This window comes from Orycteropus afer, unplaced genomic scaffold (assembly GCF_000298275.1).
Source record: "Orycteropus afer afer isolate SDZICR_OR568_19922 unplaced genomic scaffold, OryAfe1.0 scaffold00090, whole genome shotgun sequence".
In the NCBI taxonomy this organism is placed as follows: Eukaryota; Metazoa; Chordata; class Mammalia; order Tubulidentata; family Orycteropodidae; genus Orycteropus; species Orycteropus afer.
In genome coordinates this window covers 7,763,091-7,790,468 of record NW_006921677.1, presented here as the reverse complement: position 1 = coordinate 7,790,468, position 27,378 = coordinate 7,763,091, and the positions used below count along the sequence as shown (strand labels likewise).

General features: G+C 34.8%; 1 protein-coding gene across 1 annotated transcript in view; it reads right to left on the bottom strand.

The window, feature by feature from the left end:
* Positions 1 to 4,205: 4,205 nt before the first annotated feature.
* KIF5B (kinesin family member 5B) overlaps positions 4,206 to 27,378 on the bottom strand; it is a 43,816-nt gene continuing 20,643 nt past the window's right edge. Inside the window, exons 4-25 of the mRNA XM_007942461.2 lie at positions 25,619 to 25,723; positions 25,124 to 25,172; positions 24,516 to 24,571; positions 24,335 to 24,422; positions 23,848 to 23,972; positions 21,889 to 21,993; positions 20,307 to 20,452; positions 19,059 to 19,207; positions 18,001 to 18,194; positions 17,061 to 17,129; positions 15,436 to 15,642; positions 13,557 to 13,700; positions 10,428 to 10,616; positions 9,728 to 9,845; positions 9,162 to 9,223; positions 8,952 to 9,061; positions 7,881 to 7,982; positions 6,803 to 6,863; positions 6,619 to 6,690; positions 6,345 to 6,449; positions 5,067 to 5,283; positions 4,206 to 4,336 (exon numbers count right to left, since the gene is read on the bottom strand). Of these exons, the coding sequence (XP_007940652.1) occupies positions 4,206 to 4,336; positions 5,067 to 5,283; positions 6,345 to 6,449; positions 6,619 to 6,690; positions 6,803 to 6,863; positions 7,881 to 7,982; positions 8,952 to 9,061; positions 9,162 to 9,223; positions 9,728 to 9,845; positions 10,428 to 10,616; positions 13,557 to 13,700; positions 15,436 to 15,642; positions 17,061 to 17,129; positions 18,001 to 18,194; positions 19,059 to 19,207; positions 20,307 to 20,452; positions 21,889 to 21,993; positions 23,848 to 23,972; positions 24,335 to 24,422; positions 24,516 to 24,571; positions 25,124 to 25,172; positions 25,619 to 25,723 (2,604 nt within the window). The remainder of the gene's footprint in view (positions 4,337 to 5,066; positions 5,284 to 6,344; positions 6,450 to 6,618; positions 6,691 to 6,802; positions 6,864 to 7,880; positions 7,983 to 8,951; positions 9,062 to 9,161; positions 9,224 to 9,727; positions 9,846 to 10,427; positions 10,617 to 13,556; positions 13,701 to 15,435; positions 15,643 to 17,060; positions 17,130 to 18,000; positions 18,195 to 19,058; positions 19,208 to 20,306; positions 20,453 to 21,888; positions 21,994 to 23,847; positions 23,973 to 24,334; positions 24,423 to 24,515; positions 24,572 to 25,123; positions 25,173 to 25,618; positions 25,724 to 27,378) is intronic.

The window sequence follows — 27,378 nt, the reverse complement described above, 5'->3', positions numbered from 1 at the left end:
TATGTAGGAGATCCTGGATAGAGAGGGAGAACAATGTGGAACAAAACTCAAAATCATTTGGAAAAAAAAAGGAGGGGACAAGGTTTGCTGGTCTGATAGAGCCTGGTGGAACCACTGAGACTATGGCCCCTAGCTGCCCTTCAGGTCTGGAATTGAACCCACACCTATGGCTTCCAGCCAAACAAAAGACAGGCATAAAAGAGAGAGAAAAAAAAAAAAAAGGAAGTAAACAAAAATGTGAATCCTCAAAAATAGTTTAATATCTACTCAAACTAAGAGCAATTGTTGATTATTTGGTGCTTTTTAGTTTCCAAAGCACCAACACATCCTAGAATTTAAAATCTGAGTTTCTGCTATAAAATATGAGGCAGCTATTAACTAACCATGTTGCAGAAGAAAATGTTCAGAATATATTAAGTTTTAAAAAGGAAGCTACACGTATTATACAATACTAGAATATTTATCAGTTTAAACTTTTTTTTTTTTAAATGATGTCCAATTAGTATTTACTTTCCTGAATTTCCTTCTTTATATACTTTGTTCAACATTTTCAAAGGCTTACTTGTAAACTCAGAGAAGCATTTCATGGTGGTGGTGTTCTTTAGTTTGTTTTATTACACTGTGATTTTGGAGACAATTTGCATAGCAAATTTGGTTCTTATTTAATAATTTTTACATATATTACTTAATGACATTGGTTACACTTTTCACAATGTGCTAGCATTCTCATTATTTCCACTCTGGCTGTTCTGTTTCCATTAATTTAGCTTCCTCGTTCTGCTTTATCTTCTCATCTTTGGTGCAGGGTCTCATTTAGAAGACCAGTACTCACAGGTGATATTATTTATTTTATGAATCATTCTCTTTTGGCTGATAGGTGACCTCCAGGAATGGTTTGAGTTCCAAGCTTAAAGCAACAGTCTCACAGGTTTTCCTCTAGTCTCTAGTGGTCTAATAAGTCTGGCCCTTTTTAGGTATTTGAGTTTTGTTCTACATTTTTTTCTCATTCTACCCAGGACCATCTATTGTGTACCTGGTCAGACAGGTTGGTGGTGGTAGCAGGGAACCATTTAGTCCTGGTCTCAAGGTAGGTAAGACTGTATGGTTCATGTAGACTATTAGTCCTATAGACTAGTTTCTTTGAGTCTCTGGATCTTAGATGGCTACTTGGAAGGTTTTAAGACCTCAGATGCTACTCAGCAAACTAGGATGTGAAAGTTTACAAAGCAAATTCATTTTGCATACAGTTCACACACATTTTATTTCATGACACTGACTGCAATTCCCCATAATGTAACAGCTCTCTTCCTACTTCCTCCCTATAATTACCTCTTCCCTGTATCCTTTCCTAGGCATTCCTGCCCCCTGAGCTATCACCCTATGCAAATACTGCCCTTTTGCTCTCCCATGATTGGTCATAGAACATTATCCTTACCACCCAAGTAAAGCCAATTGTTCAAGTTGCCCCCAAGACTATGGTCCTACAGTGTGTAGTTAATTACTTAGTATGGCTTTTCTACCCATAAGTCATTGTAAATTCAGTAGTGGAATGAGCAACTGACGAGCTCCTGGTTGTAAATGTTATCCACCTGTGTTATTTCTGTTGGGCATGGCACAATGCAATGTTATGGGAGGCTCACTCTCAGGTGCTTAGAATTCTGTTGTTATGATTGGTTGGTTTAGCCACCCTGCCAAGCTCAAAAGGAGGCCTCCTAGAGGCAGAACTCTGACTGCTAGTTGAGGAAGACGTGCTGCTGGGAATGAGACGCAAGAGACACCGAGGGACCAGCACTGCTGGGAAAAAGACTGTGAGAGACTACTGCCTGAGGGACGGTGGGCTGGGAGAGAGGCTGAACATTTTTCCTGAACTCGATTTGTACCCTGTGGTGCTTCCCTAATAAACCCCATAATCTGTGAGCTCTGTGTGGCCACTGCAGCGAATTAGCGAACCCAGGAGAGAGGTGGTGGCTGCTTTGGGAGGAACGGTTGGAGAAAGGGCTGGAGGGAGGCAGCATGTTGGGCCTCAGGGGAATAGGCTATTGATGGTAATTCTGTCTTCCTCTTTTGTGGGATTAGAGGAGGTCAAAACATGCGGTCTCCTTGCCGTTTTTGCAGGTCCTAACCCCTTAAACCTAGGAGCTCTGGTAGCATAGTGCCTAAGGCACTTGACTGCTCACCAGAAGGTTGGCGGTTCAAACCCACCAGCCACTCCTCAGAAGGAAGGTTGGGCAATCCTACTTTCGTACTGATATTGCCTCGGAAACCCAAGGAGGGGTCGCTATGAGTTGGGGCCGACTCGATGGCAAACAACAACAAGAAGCCCTTAAACGTAGTAACCCAATACCACAAGGTGTTTAATTGTCTAGAGAGTATCCATAACTGTGCCCCTATGTACTTTATTTTATATATGAATATAGAGGTGGTACACAGAAACTTGTATGTACATTTGCCCATGAAAACACCTATACACGCACACATGTATAGTTATATGTGCTTACCTATATATGTATATAAGCACACATATCCACCTTTGTAACTACATATATATTTTTGGTTGTCATTACTGTTGTTGCAAAATTGTGTACATTGTGGCTTTTAGCAAAATCATCCCTTATAGGAGCTGTTGCATGGTGGGAAATTGCAGCCAATGTCATGGGACTTTAAAGTGTAAGTGAGCTGCTGTATGAAAAGTGAATTTGCTCTGTAAACTTTCACCTAAATCATAATTAATAATAATAATAATAATAATAAAAAAAACCAAGAACCACCAGAAGGCACTCAAAAAAAAAATGCCTTACTCTTATGTATTTCTTAGTATCATCTTTTACCTTGGTCAAGTTATGCTGACTTCACCCTTATTTGGTATTCCCTTACCCATATCAAAAATAACAAGTGTTTATTATCTAGAAAGTGATTCCCCATCCCTGGTAACCACCAAAGAACATTGCTTTTTGTATGCATATCTATTCTTGTTTTTTTTCTAATAGTGAGACCATACAGTATAATTTGTCCTTTTATAATTGACTTACTTTACTCAGCATCATTTCCTCCAGATTCAACTATGTTATTATAGTATATTCTGAGAATTCATCATTATTCTATATAGTTGCACAGAATTCCATTGTGTGTATGTACCATAGTTTAAATAATTTAAACCTTTTAACTTAAAAAATTATATAATATGTAACCCAAAACCTACTGCCAACGAGTTGATTCTGACTCACAACAATCCTTCACTGGGTTTCCAAGGCAGTAATTCTTCACAGAAAGAAGACTGCCTCATCTTTCCTTCCGCAGAGTGGCTAGTAGGTTTGACTGCCAAGCTTCTGGCTAGCAGTCAAATGCCTTAGGCACTGTGTCTCCAGAGCTCTTATAATATGTAAAGCAAACTTTAACACACTATTAGGTGGTATCACTGGATGGTATTTACCTTCCAGTTTGACATTTATCCAATGGATAGTACTTACATAACTAAAAATGAATGAATGAATATAGATGAATAGAAAATGGACAAAGCTAATGCGCTAAAAAAAAATGGCCCAATAACAATACAAAAAATACCCAACTCCATTAAATAAATCAATTAGATGCCATTTTATAATTATTTATTTAATTAGAAAATTTAAAACTATTAATCCTCAATACTAGCTAGCAAGGATGCAACAATGGCTAGTATCCTTGGCTAATATGCAATTTGGTGCAGTCTTTCTGGAAAGCAATATGGTATTATGTATTAAGAATCTGAAAAATATCCATAGCTCTTGTAATTCCACTTGTGAGAATCTTCTTGAAGTCATCTAGGAGGTGAAGGAGTATAAAGTGATGTTTTGTACTTCAAATTTCATATCTGGAAATTTCAATTTTAGAAAATTTCTAATATGGAAAAAAATTAACGTAATTAAATGTATGGTTAACTATGGTAGATTCATTAGACAGAATGCCAAGAGCTATTAATAATAATCCAATATGTTAGTTTAAAAACAGTAAGGAAACAGAACTGAATATAAAGTATGATCTGAACTATGAAAAAAGACTCAAAGAAACCTTGCCAACTTGCTTTTTACAATCATACACATTCAAAAAAAATCATGACATTAATGGAGAATTTAAAAAATTGTTTAACAACCTGTGGCTGAAAGTTTCCACATGGAATTATGATTCAAAAGCCAGATACAAACCACAAACCTGTGGACGTGTGTAAAAGCTTACACTTGCTTGCCTCCTCCACCACGTACTGCCACTGGCTGGCTGTTCTGTATATACGCACCTCCTCCACGAATTGCACTTGGATGAGTTGGAGAAGCTGCTGGATGCTGCCCAGGTCGAATAGGTTTAGCTAATATGAAAAACAAAGACTAACTTTAGAATAAAACTTAACATATGACAACAATAACTGCCTAGGTCTCTTTATTACTCATAACAAACTTTCAAATGTGTTTTTCTTTGCCTTTTTGTTTCTCAGTGAATTCCTCTTTTTCTTTATATTGATTACATTCTTTTTTCCAGGAACCTATATAATCCTTGTTAGCTGCCAGAGTCAGCCCAACTCATGGAGACCCCATGTGTTACAGAGCAGAACTGCTCCACAGGATTTTCTTGGCTATGATCTTTCTAGAAGCAGATCATCAGGCCTTTTTGCTGTGGAGCCATCAGGTGGATTCAAACCTCTAACCTTTAGGTTAACAGCCAATAGCAAATAGTTTGCACCAGCTGAGCTCTTCAGCCTCTACTATATCTTGTCCCTATGCCAGTAATTCGTGTGAAGCATGAAATACTGCAGATGACATGTTTCTCACAATTCTCCCTTTAATTCTCTCTTAACATTGCTCTCTATAATTTCCCCTATCCCTGATCATTCTTGTTTTGCTAGGTATTTATCCTCCTATCCTATAAATGTGGTCATGCTTCAATTTTCTACTCTTTCGAACAATGCCAGTCTTTGATAAATTAGAAAAAAAGACAAATATCTCCATGCCAACATGTATGAATGAATCAGATTATGTTTCTGACTACATAAAAACATTCAAACCAAGCAAGGTTTCAAGATATTAATATGTCCTACTAACCAATTTGTGCAGAATGTCCTCTTCTGGCCATATTCTTTGACCTGACTGCTTCCTTTATACGATCTACTTCTTGCTGATAGCGTTTGCGATCACGAGATGCATTTTCTTTGGCTTCTTTCAGTGCTGACTCTAAAGCTTTCACTCTCTCAGCTGTAGCTCTAAGTCGCTTTTCCAACTTTGGAAGTTCACAGCGAAGATCTGCATTATCACGTACCAACTAAAAGCAGGTAAAGAAAATTTATCTAGCTTTAACAAGATGAACCGAGAAAGTATGAACATTTCACAATTTCTTTTTAGAGGGCAAATAAAACTACATTTTATAGTAAGGCTTATTTCTCATTTAGCTAATTTAATTTAGGCAGAAATATATAAGGAATCTCTCTCTCTCTCATACACACACACACATTTCTTTCACACATATAATTTAATTTAGGGGAGAGGAGCTTATCCTTTCCTCCCACTATGCAAATACTTTAACATACAACACTAGTGCTAGCTCACTTCAGTAAGATATTAATCTGGTGGAAATGAAAGTAAGCACAAACTTAGCAAACTAATTTAGTAAGTGTTGAAGGCAAGAAAAATGAAAATTTCTTTAATCTTACTCTTGTATAAACATCAGCTTTACAATAACAAAGAGATAAGCTATTGAGTGTTACTTTTTTGTTAGAAATCTTAATCACTTATCACAACAAAAAGTATGCAAAACCAATGTTACTTTAAAAAAAAAAAAAACCATAAATTGCCTCATTATATATTTCACGGGAGCTCTGGTGGCGTAGTGCTTAAGACATCTGCTAACCAGAAGGCTGGTGGTTCAAACCCATCAGCCACTCCTTGGAAGGAAGACTCGGCAATCTACTTCTGTAGAGCTACCACCTCGGAAACCCAGGGAGGGGTCACTATGAGTTGGAATCAACTCGATGGCAGTGAATTTTTCTTTTTTTTTAGTTTATATATTTTATACTTGGGACATTAAATATAAACAATCTAATAAAAGGTTTTATTTTAAAGACTTGTCTACCAGAAATTCCAAAATTACTATGAATGAATTTTAAAAACTGACAGACTAAAAATCTTACAGAAGAAATAAGATAACATGTTTTCATTAGCCTCTTTTGATGATATGTTTATTAAATATTATCCCCTAAGAGTTGCTAGAGGTTCTTTATATACCTGCTTTATAAATATAAAATAATGAAAATTCTTTAAGCCTCTGAAAGATTGAAATACTGGCCACCAACAAATTTTGCTACCACCTAACATACTCTTTATTACCTGCTTATGCACTTTAGTGAGTTGCTCAAGATTATTTTCAAGGAAGGAGATCTTTTGCTTTTGTGCAGCACTGCCGCCAGTGTCATCAGAATCAATCTCAGCACTCTGGGAAAAGAATACAGATGAAAGATTATGAAAAATTTAAAGATCACAAAAGTTACTAACGACATAAAAAAATTTATGACAGCTTAAAATTACTTTATTTATATAAAAAAGGAATTAAACACAGTAAGTGTGATTTATACAAGTATCTATGTCAATATTGTTCTATTACCTTTTTAACTCTGGTGGCCAGGTCCTGAACAAAAAGCTTCCGCAGGTTATGCAAAGTCTGAAGTTCTTTTGCCTTGAATTAAAAATAGTAATATTTTGGAGACTCAGCCTTCAAATTTATGATAAGATGGGGGAATAAAACAATAGGATACTCCCAATCCTATTTATTTTTAAGCTTTTCTTACCACTGTCTCTTCCAAACCCTTCAAGTCTTGTCTTGCTTGTTCTCGTCTATCTTGCATAACTCTAAACAGTAAAAGAATATATGTATTTTCAACTTTGATTCATAAAATTCTAGTTTTATATAGAAGACTTGAATCAAATCCCTTTTATTTGAAAAGATCAGCTCTTAAATTCAAATAAACGAGAAATACTTTAAAAAGTGGACCTGTATTATACCCTGCAAAATTTTTTTATAAGCCTCATCATCTTCTTTTAAATGTATTGCTTATTTAAAATAAATATACCTCCTCACATGACCACAGAATAAGCAAAACAAAATATAGCAGAATTCAAAGCATTAAGGAATTCTTCTTTATTTTTCAGAATATGTCTCATACAACATACCACTATTTGTCCAAAATGGTTCAGATTAGCTCGGAATTACAGAGATCATAAACTTTAAAAATACTAAAGCATTTCACATAATTTACATTTAAAGTATTCTAAACAAAATTATGGCTGACAATGCCAACAAAACTTTATAGAATTAACTCTGAACTGGTCCTGATAGTGTGCCCATCCCTAAAAATTTATTTACCTATTATCTCTTGCAAATTTAAGGTATGTAAACAATTATAATCATAAGTTTTCTTTTTGCTCAGATTCCCAAAAACTGAGTACAGGACTATTAGTAAATTTAAAAAAATCGGTGAAAATGTGTTCAAAGATAAGGCTAAAGCAATCATTTTCTTTATGCAAAATCAAGTCTTATAAAAATTCTCTTTCTGTGGTAGATACAGAAATCTTCTAAAGTACTTAATGCAATGTTTTAAATTCATTTTTATGATGGACCCTGAAGTCAACATGGAAGGTAGCACAGAAACAGCAAGCAGGCTGATAAAATGGAATCTGAATCTTGACCATTACTGAAATAATGGTTTCATTAAAGTTCAAGAACATATTGGAAGTTTTTACGTATAAGTCAAACCACTTGAACTAATAGAAAGTAAAAAAATGTATTCTTGAGATATATCTAAGAGCAATGCTTGTAATCATCCAAGTAGTTTTTATTTTTAAACTAAAAATAAAACATTTACTCACGTAAGTTCATGTAGTTTTCTGCTCTTTTCCTGATCTGTAGCTTTCAATTTCTCATGCTCCACTCTCAGACGTTCCTGTTCTAGTATCATTTTCTGGTTTTGGCTGATAAGTGGGGGAAGGAGGTGGGGGTGGGGTGGAGAACCCCCCACAACATCAACATCACAGTTTTCTGAATTGAGAATTCACTATGAACTATATATAGCAATGTTATTAAACAAACCAAAAGGAGACTTTTAAGACAATAAGCCATCAGCAATATTTCAATCACAAATCTTCAAACTCTTAACTTTTATAATTTCACCTTTCATATTCCCAAGGCCGCCTCTATTATCCTACCCTCCAAGAGACTAGAGGGTGAAGAGATAGGGACTTAGCTATTGATAGCCATGCAGTACTTTTTCATATTTCACTTTGAAACCATGATTTTATTCTTCCATGCCTTTCATGTCCCTGAATTCTCATCTCTAATTCCATTAGGTATTAATACTAAGACCCATGACCCAAAACTCATCATCATTTTGTTTTGCTACTCTTTTCTGGTTCCTACTCAGATCATGATTTAGTTGCAAACCTGTAATCTTTATAAATTCTACTCTATGTACTTATAGTTATGGAAGTAGGGTAAACGTCACCTAATGAAGATGACAACTTTTATTTAAAAAACAAAAACAAACAAACCCTCAAAACTTTAAATTCACAGTTACCAATAAAGTTTTTCTAAGTTAAAGATTTCTTAAAAAAGGAATTTGAAGAAATGATTTGGAGACTGATGTCAACTTGCAATAATGAATTTAAGTTGGGGGATTTTTTCCTTCTTTGCAGTTAAGAGCAAAAGAGCTAAGAAAATACCAAATTTTCACTTGGAACTTAGAAGTTATATTCCTAAGTCAAATAACTCTGTATTTTCTAAGTTGAAAATTTCAATTTCAATGAAAAATGTGGATTTCTAGTAAGGACATACTGCCCATCAACAATGCATTATTCCTTCTTATCTAATTATCCCACATCTGCCAATTAGTTTCTAAATATTCTCAGCTTAAGAGCAAGAGGAAACAAAAGCGTAACACTTACTCTTGAAGATCAGTAATAAGTTTTTCTTTTGCCTCAACCTCATCTCTCAGACTACTAATTTGTTTTTGATGAGTTTCTCTGTGGCTTTGGATCTGCTGTTCAACAGCTTGCTAAAATTATTAGGGGAAAGGGTGTTAATTTAAATCAGACCAGTCAAAATAAATAATGATGAATTAAAGCCATTAGAATTGCAATGTAAATCACACTTGCCTTCACTTCATTTGCAGTCTGAACCTTATTTAAGTGCTCCTTCTCCATTTCATGGACTTTCTCTGTTTAAGCAGGGAGAGAAAAGACAAAAAATAAGCCTGAAAGTTACTCATATAAGCCTAGGAATGATTGCATTTTATGAGGGGTATGTTCCTAATTAGTACTTGGCTTTCAATTAGCCATCTACTAGTTAAGTTTTCCCAAGTTCAATGACATGTTGACTAGTGTATCTAGGTATATCCTTTGTGTTACTATTACAGATTCTTCTATTTACTTCACCCAGTCCCAGAATAGCATGGGTTATTAATGGCATGGTAAGAAAATGAAGTAATTTTCTAAATCTTCTATGGCCACACACACAACTTCATAAATGTGTGAGATCCCCAGGCTGATCATTTCTATATTCAGATACTATTTCCAAAGTACGTTTCAAAGCCACATTAAAATGTATGATTTACTATTTCCAATTATCCATATTCTCAACATTCTCTAACATTGTCAATATGAGCTTATCATAATTAAAGAAAGAATTAATATAGAGACAACTCATGGATAATTGGGCTAACCTTGTGCTCGAAGCTGGACTAGTTCTTCACTCAGGGAATCAACAGATTCCTCCAGCTGTCTTTTCTTTTGCTCCACATTTTGAAGGTATTCAGTCAAGGATTTGATTTTGGCTTCATGCTTTTGGAAAAAAATACACTGTTATGAAGTGGAAAAAGTATTTCATGCACATATTCTATTGTTAAAGATCATGTGAAAGTAAGCAATTTTTTTAAAACCAATTTATTAAGTTTAAAGAAATTTAAACCTGAAGCGTTCAAGGTCAGATTATGTTAAAAGGGTTTAATCAATAAATAGGTCATCTGTACAGCTCGCAAACTAAGGCACTGAAGGCCAAAACATGAATTATTATTACAGTTATCTCCAGTTAACTCTCGTATTCCACAATTCCTATCTTGGGGAATAGCCCTATCTATTCAGTTGCCAAAGCCAGAAAACGGGTTCCCTTCAGTTTTGTCCACCCTGGAATTCTTCACTAGTCACATAAGGGACATCTTATTAGTAAAATTTCTATACTTAAGATAAATATGTTAACATATATAACCCAATTAATCATTCATGTTCTATTATACTATAGCTAAGCTATGAAAACCCACTCAATTAACCCAAAATAGCCTACAGAAGTTCATTTTTGGAAAAGTCTTGTAATAAGTTTATATGTACTGTTCAATAAGTAAAGAAACTTTGTTCTGTAACACATACTTGAGAGATACGAAGCTGGCATGCTGCTAATTCCTTTTCATTTTCTTCCATTTTTTTGTTGCTCTCAGTTTGTGTGCTTTCTAACTGTTTGCAGCGTTTTACCATTGTTTTTACTTCTGATTTCATTTTGCTAATGTAGAGTCTTGCAACAGTAAACTCTTCATCTATCATTCCAGTTCCTTCAGGTTGCTGTGAGAAAAAAGTGAAATGAAAACTTGAAGCCAAACATGTTCAGTGTGTGCATTCCTAATTAGATTCTAAAATCTTATTTTAAAACTGTGTATTTTAATATTATTCAATACTCATAAGGTGCCTGGAATGCTTTTTTCTTTTGTTACTACTTTCAGTAAGCATATAGAATACAGAGCTTAAAAGTATATGTAAGTTGTAGTAAAGAATGATATTTAAATTCACCAAAGAGGAATTGTGGTCACTGTGTGTATGTATATATAAATATGTGAATGAATTTAATTGCAAGGATATCTAGGAGCTTGAGGTTGCAAGGAAAGTCCCACTCTGGGACTCTTTGCTTCCACACTTGGAAAGCCAACAGGCCTCAGGGAGAATAAAAACAATATTCTAGAGTTTTCAGATTCCCATGAGCTCAACAACTGTCTCTTTGTTACCTAGCATTTACTTTTTCCTCTCAAAAAGGATATTATTGGATTAGTTTGACACTATCCAGTCTATGTTGCCCCAAAGCACCACATGGGAGATTGGCTTTCAGGTCACTGTGTACTCCTTAACTTTCATGGGCTTCATTAACAGAATTCTAGTGACGTTTTACATGGAAAGGCAAACGATCCAGAATAGCCAACACTGTATTGAAGAATAACAAAGTCAGAGAACTGATACTACCTGACTTAAAGACTTACTATAAAGTAGTGTAGTACTAGTGAAAGAACTGATAAGTAGGTTAGTGGAATACAAGAGAAACCAGAAATAGATCCAAATAAACATATAAACTGATCTTTGACAAAGGAGCAAAGACAATTCAATGGAGAAAGGAAAAGTCTTTGGAACAACTGGACATGCACATGTAAATAAATTAGACATAGGCCTTACAATCTTTCACAAAAATTAACTCAAAATGGATCACAGACCTAAATGTAAAATGCACAACTCCAAAATGTTGGCCAAGGATATGGAGCAACAGGAACTCTCATTCATTGCTGGTTGGAATGCAAAATGGTACAGCCACTTTGCAGAAGAGTCTGGCAGTTTCTTACAAAGATAAACATAGTCTTAACCATATGATCCAGCAATTGTGCTCCCAGGTATTTACCCAAATGCGTTCAAAACATACATCCATACAAAAACAAATGTTTATAGCAGTTTTATGCACAACTGCCAAAAACTAGAAGCAAACAAACATGTACCAATTAGGTGACTGTATAAACAAACTATGGTATATCCATACAGTGGAGAATTAGTCAGGGTTAAAAAGAAATGAGCTATCAAACCATGAAAGGACACGGAAGAAACTTAAACACATACTGCTAAGTGAAAGAAGCCAGTCTTAAAAGGCTACTCATACTGTTTGATTCCAACTATGTAACATTCTGGAAAATGTGAAACTACAGAGGCAGTAAAAAGATGACTGGTTGTCAGGGATAAAAGGTGGGATTAATAGGAAAAGCACAGGGGATTTGTCAGGGCAGTGAAAATTATTCTGTTTGATATTTTAATGGTCATACATGACACAATACCTTCCTCAAAAGCTATACACTTTCGCAACATAAAGAATAAATGAATCTAATGTCAAAAAATAACTAAAAGAATTAAGCAGTACTCAATCAGTGCTTACTGATGATGTTAATAGAAAAAGAATTATGTAGAAATGATGAAAATACTGACACCCACAGAATTTTTTTTTAAACACATTATCTGCAAGGCTGATTTGTTTTCAAAATGTTGTGTAGAGTGAAAAAAGCAGTCTAAGAGTCAGAAGACTTACACTGTATCATTGGCTCTGCCACAAAAAATGATAAGTATTTCAACCCTGTTTCTATCTTGACCACTTTATTTGGGCATGAGATTTTTTTTTAAAAAAAAAGAAGTTACAAATGTTCAGTAACACATGACAAAGTAAGTCGATTCACCCAGTATTTAATAGTAACCCCTTTCCTTTGTTTCACTTAGGTGAGAAAACATTAAGAAATGAAATGATAAGACAAGAAAGATCATAAAAATCCTTGCCTCCATTGACAAACAGCAGCCTTAAAAAATAAAGTCAACAGAAACAATGTGTGGTCCATATTGAAAACTTTTATTTCATTTTCAACTCTTGTTAAACTCAACTTCCTAGGAGGTTTTCATTACAAACTACAAACCCAAGTATAAGTTTCTTCTCTCTCTCTCTGTTACTATAATTAGGCTTTAATCGGGAGCTCTGGTAGCGTAGTGCCTAAGGCATTCTGACTGCTAACCAGCCCAAGCAAATACCACTACAACCAACATAACACAAAACATGCATTTTATGTACATGTTTTTGCAATTAGTCTTAGTTTGTTTTGATCTAATTTAATTTGCTCAATCCACAGGTCACTAAAATTTTTTACCACGTGTCTAGTACTAACATGGTTAACATGTTACTAACATACTAACATTAGTATCCTTAAAAAAAGATCACTGGAAAAGAAAAGAAACACAGATGAAAAGTATCAGAAAAATTTTTATAACTGGTAACTTTAGGATTCATTTTACTATTCTCTCTACTACTGCATGTTTGAAATTATTCAAACTAAAAATTTTTAATAAGAATTAGCAATATTCATCTTTTATCTTTACTCATTAGCAATCAGTTTACTCTCTGAGCCCATCTTCACTGCTGTTACAATCACCCATTTTCATGTATGATAATTAATATAATTTCTAAGTATAAAATCTTTAGATAACAGAGGAAAAGAACCAGACATGGAAGCTAATAAATGTTATTTATTGAACATGTTTACTTGGGCATCCCTTATTCCTTCTTTCTTCATCTATTTAAAATAAGAGTTGATACCATCTACCACACATGGCTGGTGTAAGGATGATACAATGGGTATGAAAAGAACTTTGTGAAAAATAGTACACAAAAGTATGAGTTGTGTACAGATAAAGTAAATATTTAGTTATTATATTTACCTTTACATCATTATTGCCTACAGCAATTCCTATCTCCGCAAGGTCTTTTAGTAAAGATGCCATCATCTCAGCTGCTCGTTTTTTCTGGTGGTTGGTCATTTCCTTGAGTTTCTGAAGCTCAGCATCTATACTTGCTAAAGTTGCCTAACAGAACCAAAAACAAGTAGAGTTAAATCTATGAAATAAAATCTCAATTTAAATACTTACTGTAGTGGAATCCTTAAAAATTAATTAGATGCAATTTTCATTTACTGCTGTAGTATGGCTATCATTGCACACTGAGTCTGAGTAATTTAAGGTTAGACTGAAGTGACAGTTTTCTAGATGTTAGTATGTTTTCTTTATGTACTTTCTATATATTTACTCACTGAAAAGAATCCTCCAAATGATACTAATTATTATTTTTGATACTATGATACAATTATCCAGGAGCCAGTAATGAATATTACTCCCTGACTTTAATTACTATAATTATAAATTTAAAATAACAGCTGGTTACCAGCAACAAAGAAGTCACAAAAATTGTGAAAAATCCAACTCAACTTGGCCATTTTAAAACTATTCATTCCATTTCAGATCAGACACTATATTTTTAATGCAACTTACTGTCAGTCAGTATCATTTAATAAAGATGCTATCATCTCAGCATCTTGTTCTTTCTGGTGACTGGTCATTAAGTTTCTGAATATCAATGAAGTACATGTCCATCACTCAGTTTAATTTACAATACACTGGTTATCTTGCAAATCTCATAAGGTAGCTGGCTTCCACGACAAGCGTTTAAATTACCAACATTCTTCTCACAACTGAGCAGCAATATTGTAAAGCATATAAAAATATGCTGAACATTATGGGTTTACAACTTCTATTGCTAATATAGTGCTGATGGATTTCAGCTTCACAACTAAGACACAAATATGTATGTTTTAAAGACTTAAGTCAGTGATCAAGGACCATGCAATCTTCTCAGTTGTAAGCAATTCTTTTGTTCTTCAAAATAATAATACGGTTTGCTAATGATACTCCTAATCAAATGTTATAAAGATGCCTTGACATCCATGGTATTAAATTGTAACTTTAAGCTAAACTATGACTCTGGAGATAAAAAAAGGAAAATGAGCAGGAGCAGGGAATCTTTTAAAAATGTTTTTTCATAGTGTTGACTCCTATTCTGTAGACAGGTAAACATGGACCGAGAAATAATTGGGAGGTACCGATAATGAGTCAAAATCTAGCATAAAGTTAGCCATCAACAACAAGCCCTTAAGAAAATGTGAATCCTTGGTGATGTTGAAACAAGTACAGCATTGCAACCATAGCTATATACGAGTTTTTGGCATTACTACAGTGATGCGTTGGCAATTCCCGCCCTATATCAATGATAAGTAAAAATTCCAAAAAGAAGATCTTACTATATTGTACTACGTAGGCAGTGTTCCAAGTATTGGAAATATAACAGTAAAAGAAATAAATGCTTTATGAAGTTATATATCTTTATGACTATGCCAAATAATCAACTTTATTAACTAGAATTTTATTACTTTCATATATAGTTTTCAATTTGTAGTTTGAACAATCATCTAAATAGCTTAAGTGAGTAACTAGGAGCTTTTAATTTTTCTTTTTTAATATTAGGAATAACAAGCATCATTTATAAAGTTTTTAAATTACAGATGAATAGACTTTAAGGAACTAAAAAGCTAATTCCCTTCCTCTACCTCTAAGGCTTCATACAGAGGAGGAATTGAGTTGAGACTTGAGTCTGTTGAGAACTGATGCTATCTTTCTTGGGTTTATTTAGATATAAGCAATTTAAGTAATTTTTCAATTAAGAATACTTGTAGTTAAATAGTAAGAAAGGAAACAAAATATATTGTACCGATTTCTGATTTAGTTCATCACTAAGCAATTCAAATTCTTTAGTTTTATCTTCAACTTCCTGAGATTTCTGGTCATAATTTACAGCAAGTTCCTCTAAGGCCTGTAAAACTTCTTTTACTTCTTCTTTAGAGGCATCATTTTCTGCTTGAAGGCGGTTCAGCTCAGCTTGCAAATTATCTTGATCTCTTCTGGTGGATGCTAGAAGCTACATGAAAGAATAAAAAATTATCTCTTTTCAACCAAAATAAACATACAGATTTTTATTTTTTTAAAAAACAAAACAAAACAAACAAACATCTATTTAACTTACCATCTGCTAAGCACAAACGGACTAAAATATGGATTTTAGTAAGTGTCGCTTTGGTTGTTAGATCCCATTGAGTCGGCTCGGACTCACAGTGACCCTATGTACAACCAAACAAAACACTGGCTGGTTCTGTGTCACCCTCACAATCCTTAAGTGTAAGTGTAGCAACACACATTTATTCAACGGATTCACTGATTGTCTATTATGTGCAGGTGCTATACTAGACAAGTGGGAGACAAAAGGCAAAACAAATAGGCTTTGCCTTTGAGGAATCCAGAAGAGAAAAAACCAGTTGCTACTGAGAATTCTGACTCATGCTGACCCCATATGCGTCAGAGTAGAATTGTATCATACAATTTTCAAAAGCTGATTTTTTTCTGAAGGAGATCACCATGCCTTTTCTTTCAAGGTACCTCTGGTGGACTCAAATCTCCAACATTCCAATAAGCAGCTGAGTATGTTTTAACTGTTTGCATGACCCAGGGACTCCAAAAGGAGAAAAATCAAACCAAACCAAAGTCACTGCTGTCAAGTGATTCCGACTCATAGTGACCCCTATTGGGTTTCTGAGGCGGTAAATCTTTACAGAACTAGATTGCTCAATCTAGCTTCTGCAAGTGGCTGGTGGGTTTGAACCACCAATCTGCTGGTTAGCAGTCAGATGCCTTAGGAACCTTGCTACCAGAGCTAAAAAAATTATTTTTATTCATATGACACACTCACATGACAGAGTCATACCCAGAATTATACAATTATTAAAATCAAAGTAAACAAGCTTCAGATATCAACACTTTAGTAATCCTCTTAGAACTAAATCTACATATTTAAGTGAATGAGTGAGAATGAAAAAATGTGTTTCTTATATTCTCTCTCATTTCTGTGTGTAAATACTTTTCATTGCACGGGAGGGAGTCTATGGTTACTCCAGCCCACTGCTGAACATCTTCCCCACAAGATCAAAAAGAAATGTTTTAGATGAATAAGATAATAAACAACACTATACTTCAAAGTAAGGAAAGTAGAAGAGTTAAAAAGTCCAGTAGGTGTATTTAAAGAGTACATATTTTTAAAAAGTCCTCTTCTCCTTCCAGTTAGATGGAATGCAAATTGGAAAAAAAAAAATCTTAAGAGGAAGTAAATCTGCTTCAACATATATGATGCACTGACCTAATAAAGTATCTACAATGAATTAAGCACATATTCAAGAAATTATAAAATATACTGTATTCTGAACTCTGTAAATTCTTTTATCTTCTACCTATGTAAATGTTAAGGTCAAACAATACAGCTTTTCTGGAAAAAATTATTCAACTTGCCTCCTCCTGATCCAACATTTGTGTCTTCAGTTTCTCTACCAACTGGCTCTGTTGATTAATTTCTTCGTCCTAGAATTGTAAGGTATCCAGTTAACAAATTAACTTACAACCTGGTTCTGTTTCTTAACACAAATTATAAAATTAGATATGACAGAATTCAAATGAATCAAAGGAGAATCAAAGCCTTTTTTTTTTGCAGTTTATTATTTTTCTAAAAGATCAGTACATCCAAAAATATTTTAAAAGCCTTTCTCAAAATCCAATATAACTTATTTCGATCTCTTTTCTTGAGAAAAGGTTGAAATAGAATTTCTTGTAATCATTAACAAATGCAACAAGAAAACATGATTACGAAAACTGCTCATTAAATGTTCTAAATGCTAAAAAAATAATTAACATGTTTAAAGCTATGATAGCCATCAGCCACTTTGAACCTGCCATCGCTACATAAGGGGAAAAAATAATAAAAAATACCAAGTTAAAAAAAACGCACAATTAATTTCTTCTTGTCTCTACTGTTTTTGCCCTTGTTTTTCTTTCTATTCACTTCATAATTTGGTATTTTTCACACTATTGACATTACTGATTAAGCAAAGCAGGAACATTATTATTTTCATACTATTCTGTTCCCACATCTAATGTCTTATCTAGTCATCTTTTATTAGGGTCCTTCAGATCCCTAGCTGCAACAGGTCATTTCATTCTGTCTCTCCAATTATCCAATGTTAAATTTCCTTCAAACAAATGCCTCAGGCATAGTTTCTGCAAAGAAGTAAATATGATGAAATTGTAATTTTGTATTTTTGGCTAGTAACAATTTTTAAAATTTTAACAAGTATCAAGGAAGATTTATACATAAAAAAGATCCACAATATTGAATTAGGAAAAAAAAAGTCAATAGTATTTTTAAACAAAATAGAACATGAGCAATAATACCTACTTTGTCATCAAGTTGTTTGTACAATTTAGCAATTTCTTCTTCACACTTTCTTCTTTCAGCATCAGTAAAGTTCCCAGTAACTGCAATTGTGGCTGCTGGTTTATCATTGGTAATAGTGATATCCTTATCCACTGTGAAAGCTTCCAAGTTGGCTTTCTCTTTGTCAAATTGTTCATCAACAGGCACTGTCTCCCCTAAAATACAAAAACAGAATCGTTAACAGAAATCTTCATGTCTAAAACTAGTTTCATTTTTATTCAATTTCAGCACCTCTTATCAACCTATCTGCCCATTTTCTGAGATTTGAAAACATGCAATTACCTTGGATCCTCCCCATCTTCCAATTCCAGTCACCAAGTCTTGTCATTTTTATCTACAGACTAAGGTGCACCTGACCCAAGTCATGGTATTTTTAATAGCCTCATATGCATGTGAAAGCTGGACAATGAATAAGAAAGACTGAAGAAGAACTGATATATATGAATTGTGGTGTTGGCCAAGAATACGGAAAATACCATGGACTGCCAGAAGAATAAACAAATATGTCTCAGAAGCAGTACAGCCAGAATCTCATGTACTTTGGTCATGTTATCAGAAGGGACCATATCATGCTTGGTAAAATAAAGGGTCAGCAAAAAAGGGGAAGATACTCAACGAGATGGACTGATACAGTGGCTGTAACAATGGGCTCAAGCATAGCAAGTATTGTGAGGATGGCACAGGATGGGGCATCTTTTCATTTTGTTGTCCACAGGGTCACTATTAGTCAGAGCCGACTCGATGGCACCTAGTTAACAACCACCTTAACCTAAGCACGCTGCCATCTCATGACTTCTATAGCTTGAGTTTGCCTCTGTGACTCTATACATACTATCTTAAGTCATATCAGAATTTAATGTAAAAATTCTACACATGCTTATTTGATGATCCCTAAGTATCTAAAAAGTGAAAATGGATATACTTTATTTTTATTTATATCCACATGAGAATCTCAAATTTATAAAATAGCTGTAAATTTCTATCCAACAAACTAAAAAAACAAATGTGTAAGTCATTACCATTACGCCATCGGTTAAGCTCATTTTCAAGCCACTGAATAGTGTTCCGCAAGGTCTTATTTTTTTCTTTTTCTCTTTCATACTTCTTTTTCCACTGTTCTGCAGTTAACTCTACATTGACACAAACTGTGTTCTTAATTGTTTTGGCCCTAAGAGAAGTAATTGGAAAAACAGAAAGGATGTGACTAAAAACAATTATTTTCAATTGATATTTATCTCTCTATGTACATATAAGTAATTTAACTCTTCTTGCCCATTTATCTCTTAGACTAAATATTATAAAAGCTATATAATCAGTATACTCAAAACCCAACAAAATTTGGTTAAGACCCAACTTCTGTGAATGGTTTTAAAAAAAAAAAAAGACCAACAACCAGCAACCCAAGTTGTCCAAATATTGCCCAAAAGAGTCTGAGACTACAGCCCCGGGTTATCTATCCCTCAGGCCTGTACCTGGACTCACTTCCGTGGATTAGCTCTCAGTCAAGTAAGAGAAAGACTTCCCAACAGAATACCTACTCTAGGGAGATGCATCCCTCACAACAGTCAACTGTGAGAGATCAGATGGGCAGCATTTGCACAGGGGGAATACTAGACAGACAGGAATGCACAAGTAAGAAGGACAAAGGCAAGGGGTAGGTAGTCACAGGGAGGAGAGCTGTTTATTATTGGGATTGTGATCACTGCTGTAAAACAAAATGTGTATGAACTGTTGAGTGTAAAACTAATCTGCTTTGTAAATCTGTACCCAAAACACAATAAAAAAAAAAAAAAGTATTTTCCCATTTTGTTTGTAAGGCTGAATTATGAAATTACTGTTAAATGTCAAAGATAAAGTCGTCATTATTAATTTTCCTTGGCTAACCACCTCATATTATTTGAACCTATCATAATATGTCAACAAGTTTAACACTGAGTTATATCTGTTTGGCTTTTACTTTATTTTCTGATTCAAATGCTCATTTTTCTCAGTGCTGAATTAAAGCTTCTCCCATAAATTTGACTAAAGTAACATTTGACTTTAATGTGTACAAAATTTAATTCAAATTCACACAACCTAAAAGATAAATCATGCTGGTATTATTAACTCTTTTTCAATTGAAAGGAGTATTATTTAGCACACTCACAGTATGTACTAATTTGAGTAACATCTATTATCTGATTTTGCATTATATCTATTTGACATTTTCTTAAGACTTAATAAAAGACCTACCCACATTTAGGCTTTGCATTTTTTAAACAACAAACCTTTGACCAAACAGAAGAGTAGATTTTGTTTCAGACTCATTATATGATGATGGAGAGCAGCAAATTACAATAGTGGTTCTACAGTTGCCACCTAAAGAATCTTGAAGGATTCTTGTCATTTTACTATCTCGATATGGAACATATGTCTACATACAAAAAAGAAAAAAAAAAAGACTGAAGAGCTTCTATATACTGTTATATAAACATGATACTTTAAATAAATTACAAAGTGAATTCAGTTATTTTAACTGCTTGATTTTAAGACAGGAACTAGGATATGCATACGATAAAAAACCTGTTGCCATCTAGTCAATTCCATCATGATCCTACAGGACAGAATAGAACCGCCCTACAAAGTTTCTAAGGCTGTAAATCTTTATGGAATCAGATTGTCACACATCTTTCTCCCTTGGAGCAGCTACTAGATTCTAACCACCTACCTTTCGGTTAGTAGCTGAACACTTTTAACCTGAGCCACCAGGGCTCCTTACATGTATTACACTAATATTATAAAACAAATTTATACAACTCAATGAACTTATTAACTTACCCATACTAATTCAAACACAACTATTATTTCTCTCTCCCTTTCATACATGCACTCATCCATATACAGGCAATCCCCAGATCATGAACTAGTTCCATTCCTAATCTGTCTTTAAGTTGAATCTGTAGTCAGAACAGTTAGGTATAGTTCATATCTAACATCAGTTAGTCACATGTTTGTCTTAGTATACAGTATATAGTACATTTTTCTATGCATAAGAAACATTGAAGAAATATTTTCAGATATACTAAAATATCTTTAACACAATAATACAGTAGTGACGTTTTGAGGCATGATGCTGAGCCAGAAGAGGTGGAGTTCGAGAAAGCCAGGAGCTGCAAGTCAGCGCAGGATGGCAATGTATAGCTGAAGCCCAGAACTCTGTGGGGCCAAGGGCCAGCAGCTGGTTCTGAGCAGCAGCTGCAGTGAAGTAGCACATGGGGCCAGGGGTTTGCCAGCCCTAGGCTCAGTGTGGCTGGTCAAGGAATAGGCTGGTGGTGGCAGAAGCAGCAGCAAGAGCCACAGGTACCAAGACACAGGGGAGGGAGGGAAGGTGAGATGAAGAGGAAGAGGAGGAAAAGGGGTGAAGGGCAGGAGAGAACACACCAATCGGGAAGGATGGCAGCAGGAAGATGGCCACAGCCATGGCAGGTGATGGCTGGGTGCTTTCCCCTTGATGGCAATGGAGAAGACAGTCACAGAGAAAGAAAAATGGTTGCAAAGCGAAGGAGCCAGCTGCAAAAAGCAGAAAATCAGAGAAGGAACCAGAGGAGGAGGAAGAAGCTGAAGAGCACTTGGCCAATGAGTGTCTGGAGCTGTGATTAACCAGGTGGCATCACATCATTTCTTCCTGGAGTGGATCCAGAGAGCCATCCATACCAGGAGAAGGAAGGCTTTATGTGCACTGGTTCCTAACTATGGGTTGTACATAAGTCAAATGGGCATTTGTAACTTGGGGACTGCCTATATAAACATCAATATTTAAATAATTTCCCACAATATAACCACAGAGAAAGAAGACTTTCATATACTTACATTACCCTCAGCCAAAGCAGAAATGACATTTCCAAGAGCAGAAAGTGACTTGTTGATGTTCTTAGCCTCATCCAGCACAGCACCTTCAGCTCCAGTTTTACTAACCTATACGTAAGATTTCAAAATAATGAAATAAATTACCAGTGTAAAATATTTTCTTTGCATTTTCTAAAAAGTTCAAAGTTCAGCAATAAATAGGAAATAGCAAAAATCCCAAACCAAACCAAAACATGAATTACTTCATATGATTTGCCAATAATTTACTGTAAGGCACCAGTATTTCTTGAGCACCATTCTTGAGAACTGTGGTCCAATAACTGATTGCACAAGAATGTGATTACAGAAACAGCAAATTTTATTTTTAGATTATACTCTTGAAAACGGTCAATTTACATGTAAACTTTTAGCTCATTAATCTATTAGTCCCTTTTTCTACATTAAATAATCAGAGCCTTTTAAAATCTGCCAACCAAAGAAGAGTGAAGAAAATCAAAGACACATACAAACACAGTCCAAAGGACTAATGGAACATGAGAACCCTCAGCCCATAAGACCCTGAGACCAGAAGAACTGGATGGTGCCCAGCTATTATCAATGTCAACCACTTGGAAAGGGACCAAAATTGGAGATCCTGGATTGAGTGGAAGAAAAAATGTGGAAATAAATTCAAAAACATAAAAAGACTAGGTTTACTAGTCAGATAAAGACTAATGAAAGCCCTGAGACTATGGACCAGAGCTACCCTTCAGGCCTAGAATTCAACTCACTCCTGTGGCTTAACTCTCAGCCAAACAACAGACAGGTCTATAAAACAAACAACTCCACCAAGGAGAGGCACTCCTTAGAACTATCAACCATGGGAGATCAGATGAGCAGCATATGCACAGGCAGAAAGGTAGGGAAGCAGGAATGCACAGGGAAAGAGTAACTCCTGGGAGGAAGTAGGAGGAGAGCTGTTACGCTGCAGGGAGTAAAAAATTAGTAAAATTTGCTGAAGCATAATGTTGATACTACAACTGTCAGAAAAAGAGACTGGGTTTAATTATATAAGCAGGCTTCTTTAAAAAAAAAAAGTAAAATCTCTAAGTACATTTTATAGACAGGCTAGAATAATCAGCAATGTCACCTGAAGAAATCGCTTCTTAGAATCTGTAAAATTTAGAGATAGGCTTTGAAAGATGTATATAAGATTTCTGAGTAGAAGAGGTATATCATTTTAATCAGAAGGAACAGCATTAGCAAAATAGTGAAAACAGCCAAGAATTTGAACTTATTTTGATACACTCTAGATCGTATCAAGGAGCTCTGGCAGCGTTGTGCCTAAGGCATTTGACTGTTAACCAGAAGGCTGGTGGTTCAAACCCACAAGCCACTCCTCGGTAGGAAGATTGGGCAATCTACTTCTGTAGTGATACTGCCTTGGAAACCCAAGGAGGGGTCGCTAAGAGTCAGGATCAACTCAACGGCAGTGAGTTATTTTTTGGTTTGCAGATTTTATCAATCAGATTGTATAAAATGATAATAATGAAATAATCATCCAAAGAAGTACAACCAGAAAGGACTACCAAAGAGTTACCAGTTTTAACAAGTAACCCACTGCCAGTATGAATAAAATAGATAACCAAAAATTAGGAAAGATATCTAATAAAATTCTTAACAGACATACACTGATTAAGTCTCAATAGATAATGCTGAATAAAGTCTCAATAAAAACAACTTAAGTCAAAGAACTTATTGGCTGAACTGGACTATGGTCCAATTGATACACTAATTTGGAACTGATTATTCACAACTTATAGCACTGGGTACAATGGTTTTAACTCTCATAAACATTACCAAAATCAATTTGATAAAATTTCTCAAGATGCAACAATGAATACTGCGTAAGTATAAATTCAAGCTAGTTCATGAAAATCCTTAGATATCTACCAAAAAAATATATATATATAAAGATTTTACCTTTTCACTACCAGCTAAATCAACGAGATAAAGTTTTCCACTGAGTTTTTGTTCCGTTTGCGTATTTTCTTGTTTTACATTAATAAGAAATATACTGTGACTCCTAGAGCTATGTTCATTCATATCTGCAATGAAATTACATAAATAACTATAAGCAATATGGCTTTCTCTATTAATATCTCTAATGCATAATAATGAAATAATCAAGGAGGGAGCTCTGGTAGCATAGTGGCTAAGACACTTGCCTGCTAACCAGACGGCTGGCAGTTCAAACCCACCAGCCACTCCTCGGAAGGAAGGTTGGGCAATCCTACTTCCGTAGTGATACTGCCTCGGAAACCCAAGGAGGGGTCGCTATGAGTCGGGGCCAACTCGACGGCACATAACAACAACAACACCACAATGCATTATTTGACAATCAACTAGATAAAGATTATTTTAAGGTTCTTTTGTTGCCTAGCCAGTGTTAATAAATATTCTGACTTACTTGTAACTGCTACGTGTCTGTTGGATTTTCCTTCATCTATGGTATCCATAACTTCATCTGGACTACATACAAAACGCTCTGTGCACCCCTGTAAAATAATTTTTAAAAGTATGTCAACATCCTTAAACAAAATTATTACAGGGCTCGTCAAAACAACCACTCTATATTATGTTATAAATACCTTTACATAGGGAACTCGGTTCTTGTCTTCATGAACGGAAAGGTTGGTCTTTGAAACTGGAAAAAAAAATCCTTTTTAAATCTTAGTAATATACTCTTAATCTCTAACACTGGCTGTGAAACAGGTAATTCAACCGTCTCTCCAAGCAGCCTAAAGACTATACGTAAACTTTAATAAACTATGAAAATATCACTATTAAAGCAAGACCCTATGGAGATAGTAGATTCATACAGAAACGAATGGACAATACAGAATTTTAGGTCTCGTCCAACCTCTAAGACATTCCCATTCTTTAATAAGAACTTTAAGCCAGAGTCATTCAAAGGTTTGCCTGAGAACAATGAAAAAAAAGGTTAGGGCTCTGGACTCATGTTCTCTAACTCCCAGTCCAATGCTCTTATTACGACTTAAAAAACACCCATATGTATGTGCTTTAAACAAATTATTCTATATGTCAAAAGATATTCAACTACAACATTAAAATAAAATTTTTAAAAATGTTCTATAATTAAGTCAATTTCATATAGTGTATGAAATGGTCTCAAGAATAATACTAGAAAATGACAGATGCCATTTAAAAATGATCAAAGAGAAAGAAATTAACTTACCATCTAATAGGTCCCTTATCTTATCCAAATATATTTCAAAATATGAAACCTAAAGGGTGACATAATAAAACATGATCAACCTATTAAAATTATGAAATGATTTATTCACTTATTCATTAAATATTTAATGGGATCTGAGTGTCAGGCATTGTCTAGATTATGGGGGACAGAGTTATCAATAAATCAGACATAGCTCATCTTCTAACGGGAAGACATAAATTAGCTAAATTGTTTAACTAACTAAAATTAAAATCAATTTCCTTTTCATCATCTAAAATGAATCAACTATAAAGTAGCAGAAACCTGTGAGTACTATGGTAAAACAAATTCCCTTATTTTATAGACAAGCAAGCTAAGGATGGGAAAGACTTAAATAATTTGTTTTAAGTCTTATAATGGCAGATCTCAACAAGAATCCAAGTTTACTAATCCCAATGATCTTCCACCTATACGTGTTCATAATAGTAAAATACAATCTTTCCCCAAGGACTTTACCTTAATATGAAATTCCAAATTTTCGTCCATGGAGTAAATATAATTAAAAATATCTTGCACTATTCTTGGAATAATTCCCATGCCTTCTGGGTCATGAAGTTTACCCTAAACAGAAGACAAAAACAGACTTCTTAAATTACAAAATATGTATTAAAAACAAAAACCTTCAATATACAATTTATAGTCAATAGAGGTATGAATGGTAACTGTTAATTTTGGTGGAAATGGCCCTACAAATCCTTAAAAAACACACACATAATTACTATGTATATTAGTAAGTGGAAGCTCTAGTGGCATTTTATTTAACAGTAATTGTTAGATTATCTATATTTATAAATTCTAGGAAAAAGTTTGTTTCATTCACTATCAATCTATATTTTCCCTTCTATTTCAAGTTAAATACACGGATACTAGGAATGTCCCTGTTGTTCCGACTTTATGAAAATAAGTAGTATGAAAGACTATACAAAATCATTATATAGCATGCTCAGATAAACGATAAAAACAGATACTCTGTTATTTAACACAGTAGCAGAAGATAACACGTGGCTTTCTAGAAGCAAAGCTAGAGCAGGTCTAACATCTATTAACAGCAAAACTAGTAACTGTGGTAACATTCTATTAGAAAAGAGTGTCAGGTATTTTGAGGGGGTAGAAGGCAAGAAGAGGAGAAGAAAGCAATGATTCTGAATAGAATCAACAACACATAAGGATTTAAAACTTCCTACATTACAGGGTAACAGAGAATCTGTTTAATAAAATCCAAAATTTTACTAGAAATTGTGTGCACAGGTAACAAGAGATTTCAAAATGTTCATTATTTTGTGGTTAAGCCACCTTATAAAACAAAACAAAATCCACTGCCACTGAGCCAACTGTTACTCATAACAGCCCTTTAGCACAAAGTAGAATTGCCCCAGGGGGTTTCCAAACCTGTAATCTTTAGGGAAATAGAGTGCCACATCTTTCTCTTACAGAGTAGCAGTGGGTGAGTTCAAACCAACTGACATTTCAGTTATCAGTCGAATGCTTAACTACTACACTATATGGGCATCGCTCACTGTTATCGATTAAACTGTGTCTTCCATGATTCTCAGTGTTGCGTTAATTACCCTCCATTTTGTGATCTGATACAATTCTCCTAACCTATGAAGTTAATAAGGCAGGATTACAGGCAATTTTGTTAATAAGGCAGGATACAATCTTCAAGATTAGGTTGTATTTTAAGTCAATTTCTTTTGAGATTTAAAGAGATTAAAAAAGCCAGCAGAAATCATAGGGGCCTATTACCACCAAGAAAGAAGAGCCAAGAGCAGAGCACATCCTTTGGACCCAGAGTCCTCCACTGAGAACCTCCTAGATCTAAAGGAAGATTGATGCTAAGTCAAATGACAATCACCCAGGAGCAGAAGCTAAGAGATAAGGATCTTTCTCCAGAGCTAAGAGATAAAGCTTTACCCTAGAGATGACACCCTCAATGTGGTTTTCTAGGTTCCTAAACCATGAGAATATTAATTTCTGTTTGTTAAAGCCATCCACTTGTGGTATTTCTGTTAAGGAAGCACCAGAAAACTAAGACAGAATTTTTAGTACCAAGGGTGGGGTGATGCCCCCTAACAGATATCTAAAACGTGGAAGCAGTTTTGTAATTGGGTAATGGGTAGAAGCTAGAAGAGTTTTAAGGTACCTCACAGTAAAAGCAAGGTAAGCACGGGCATAGCACAGAGTAGCAGGCCGGAAGAGCAGGAGAAAGGGGTAAA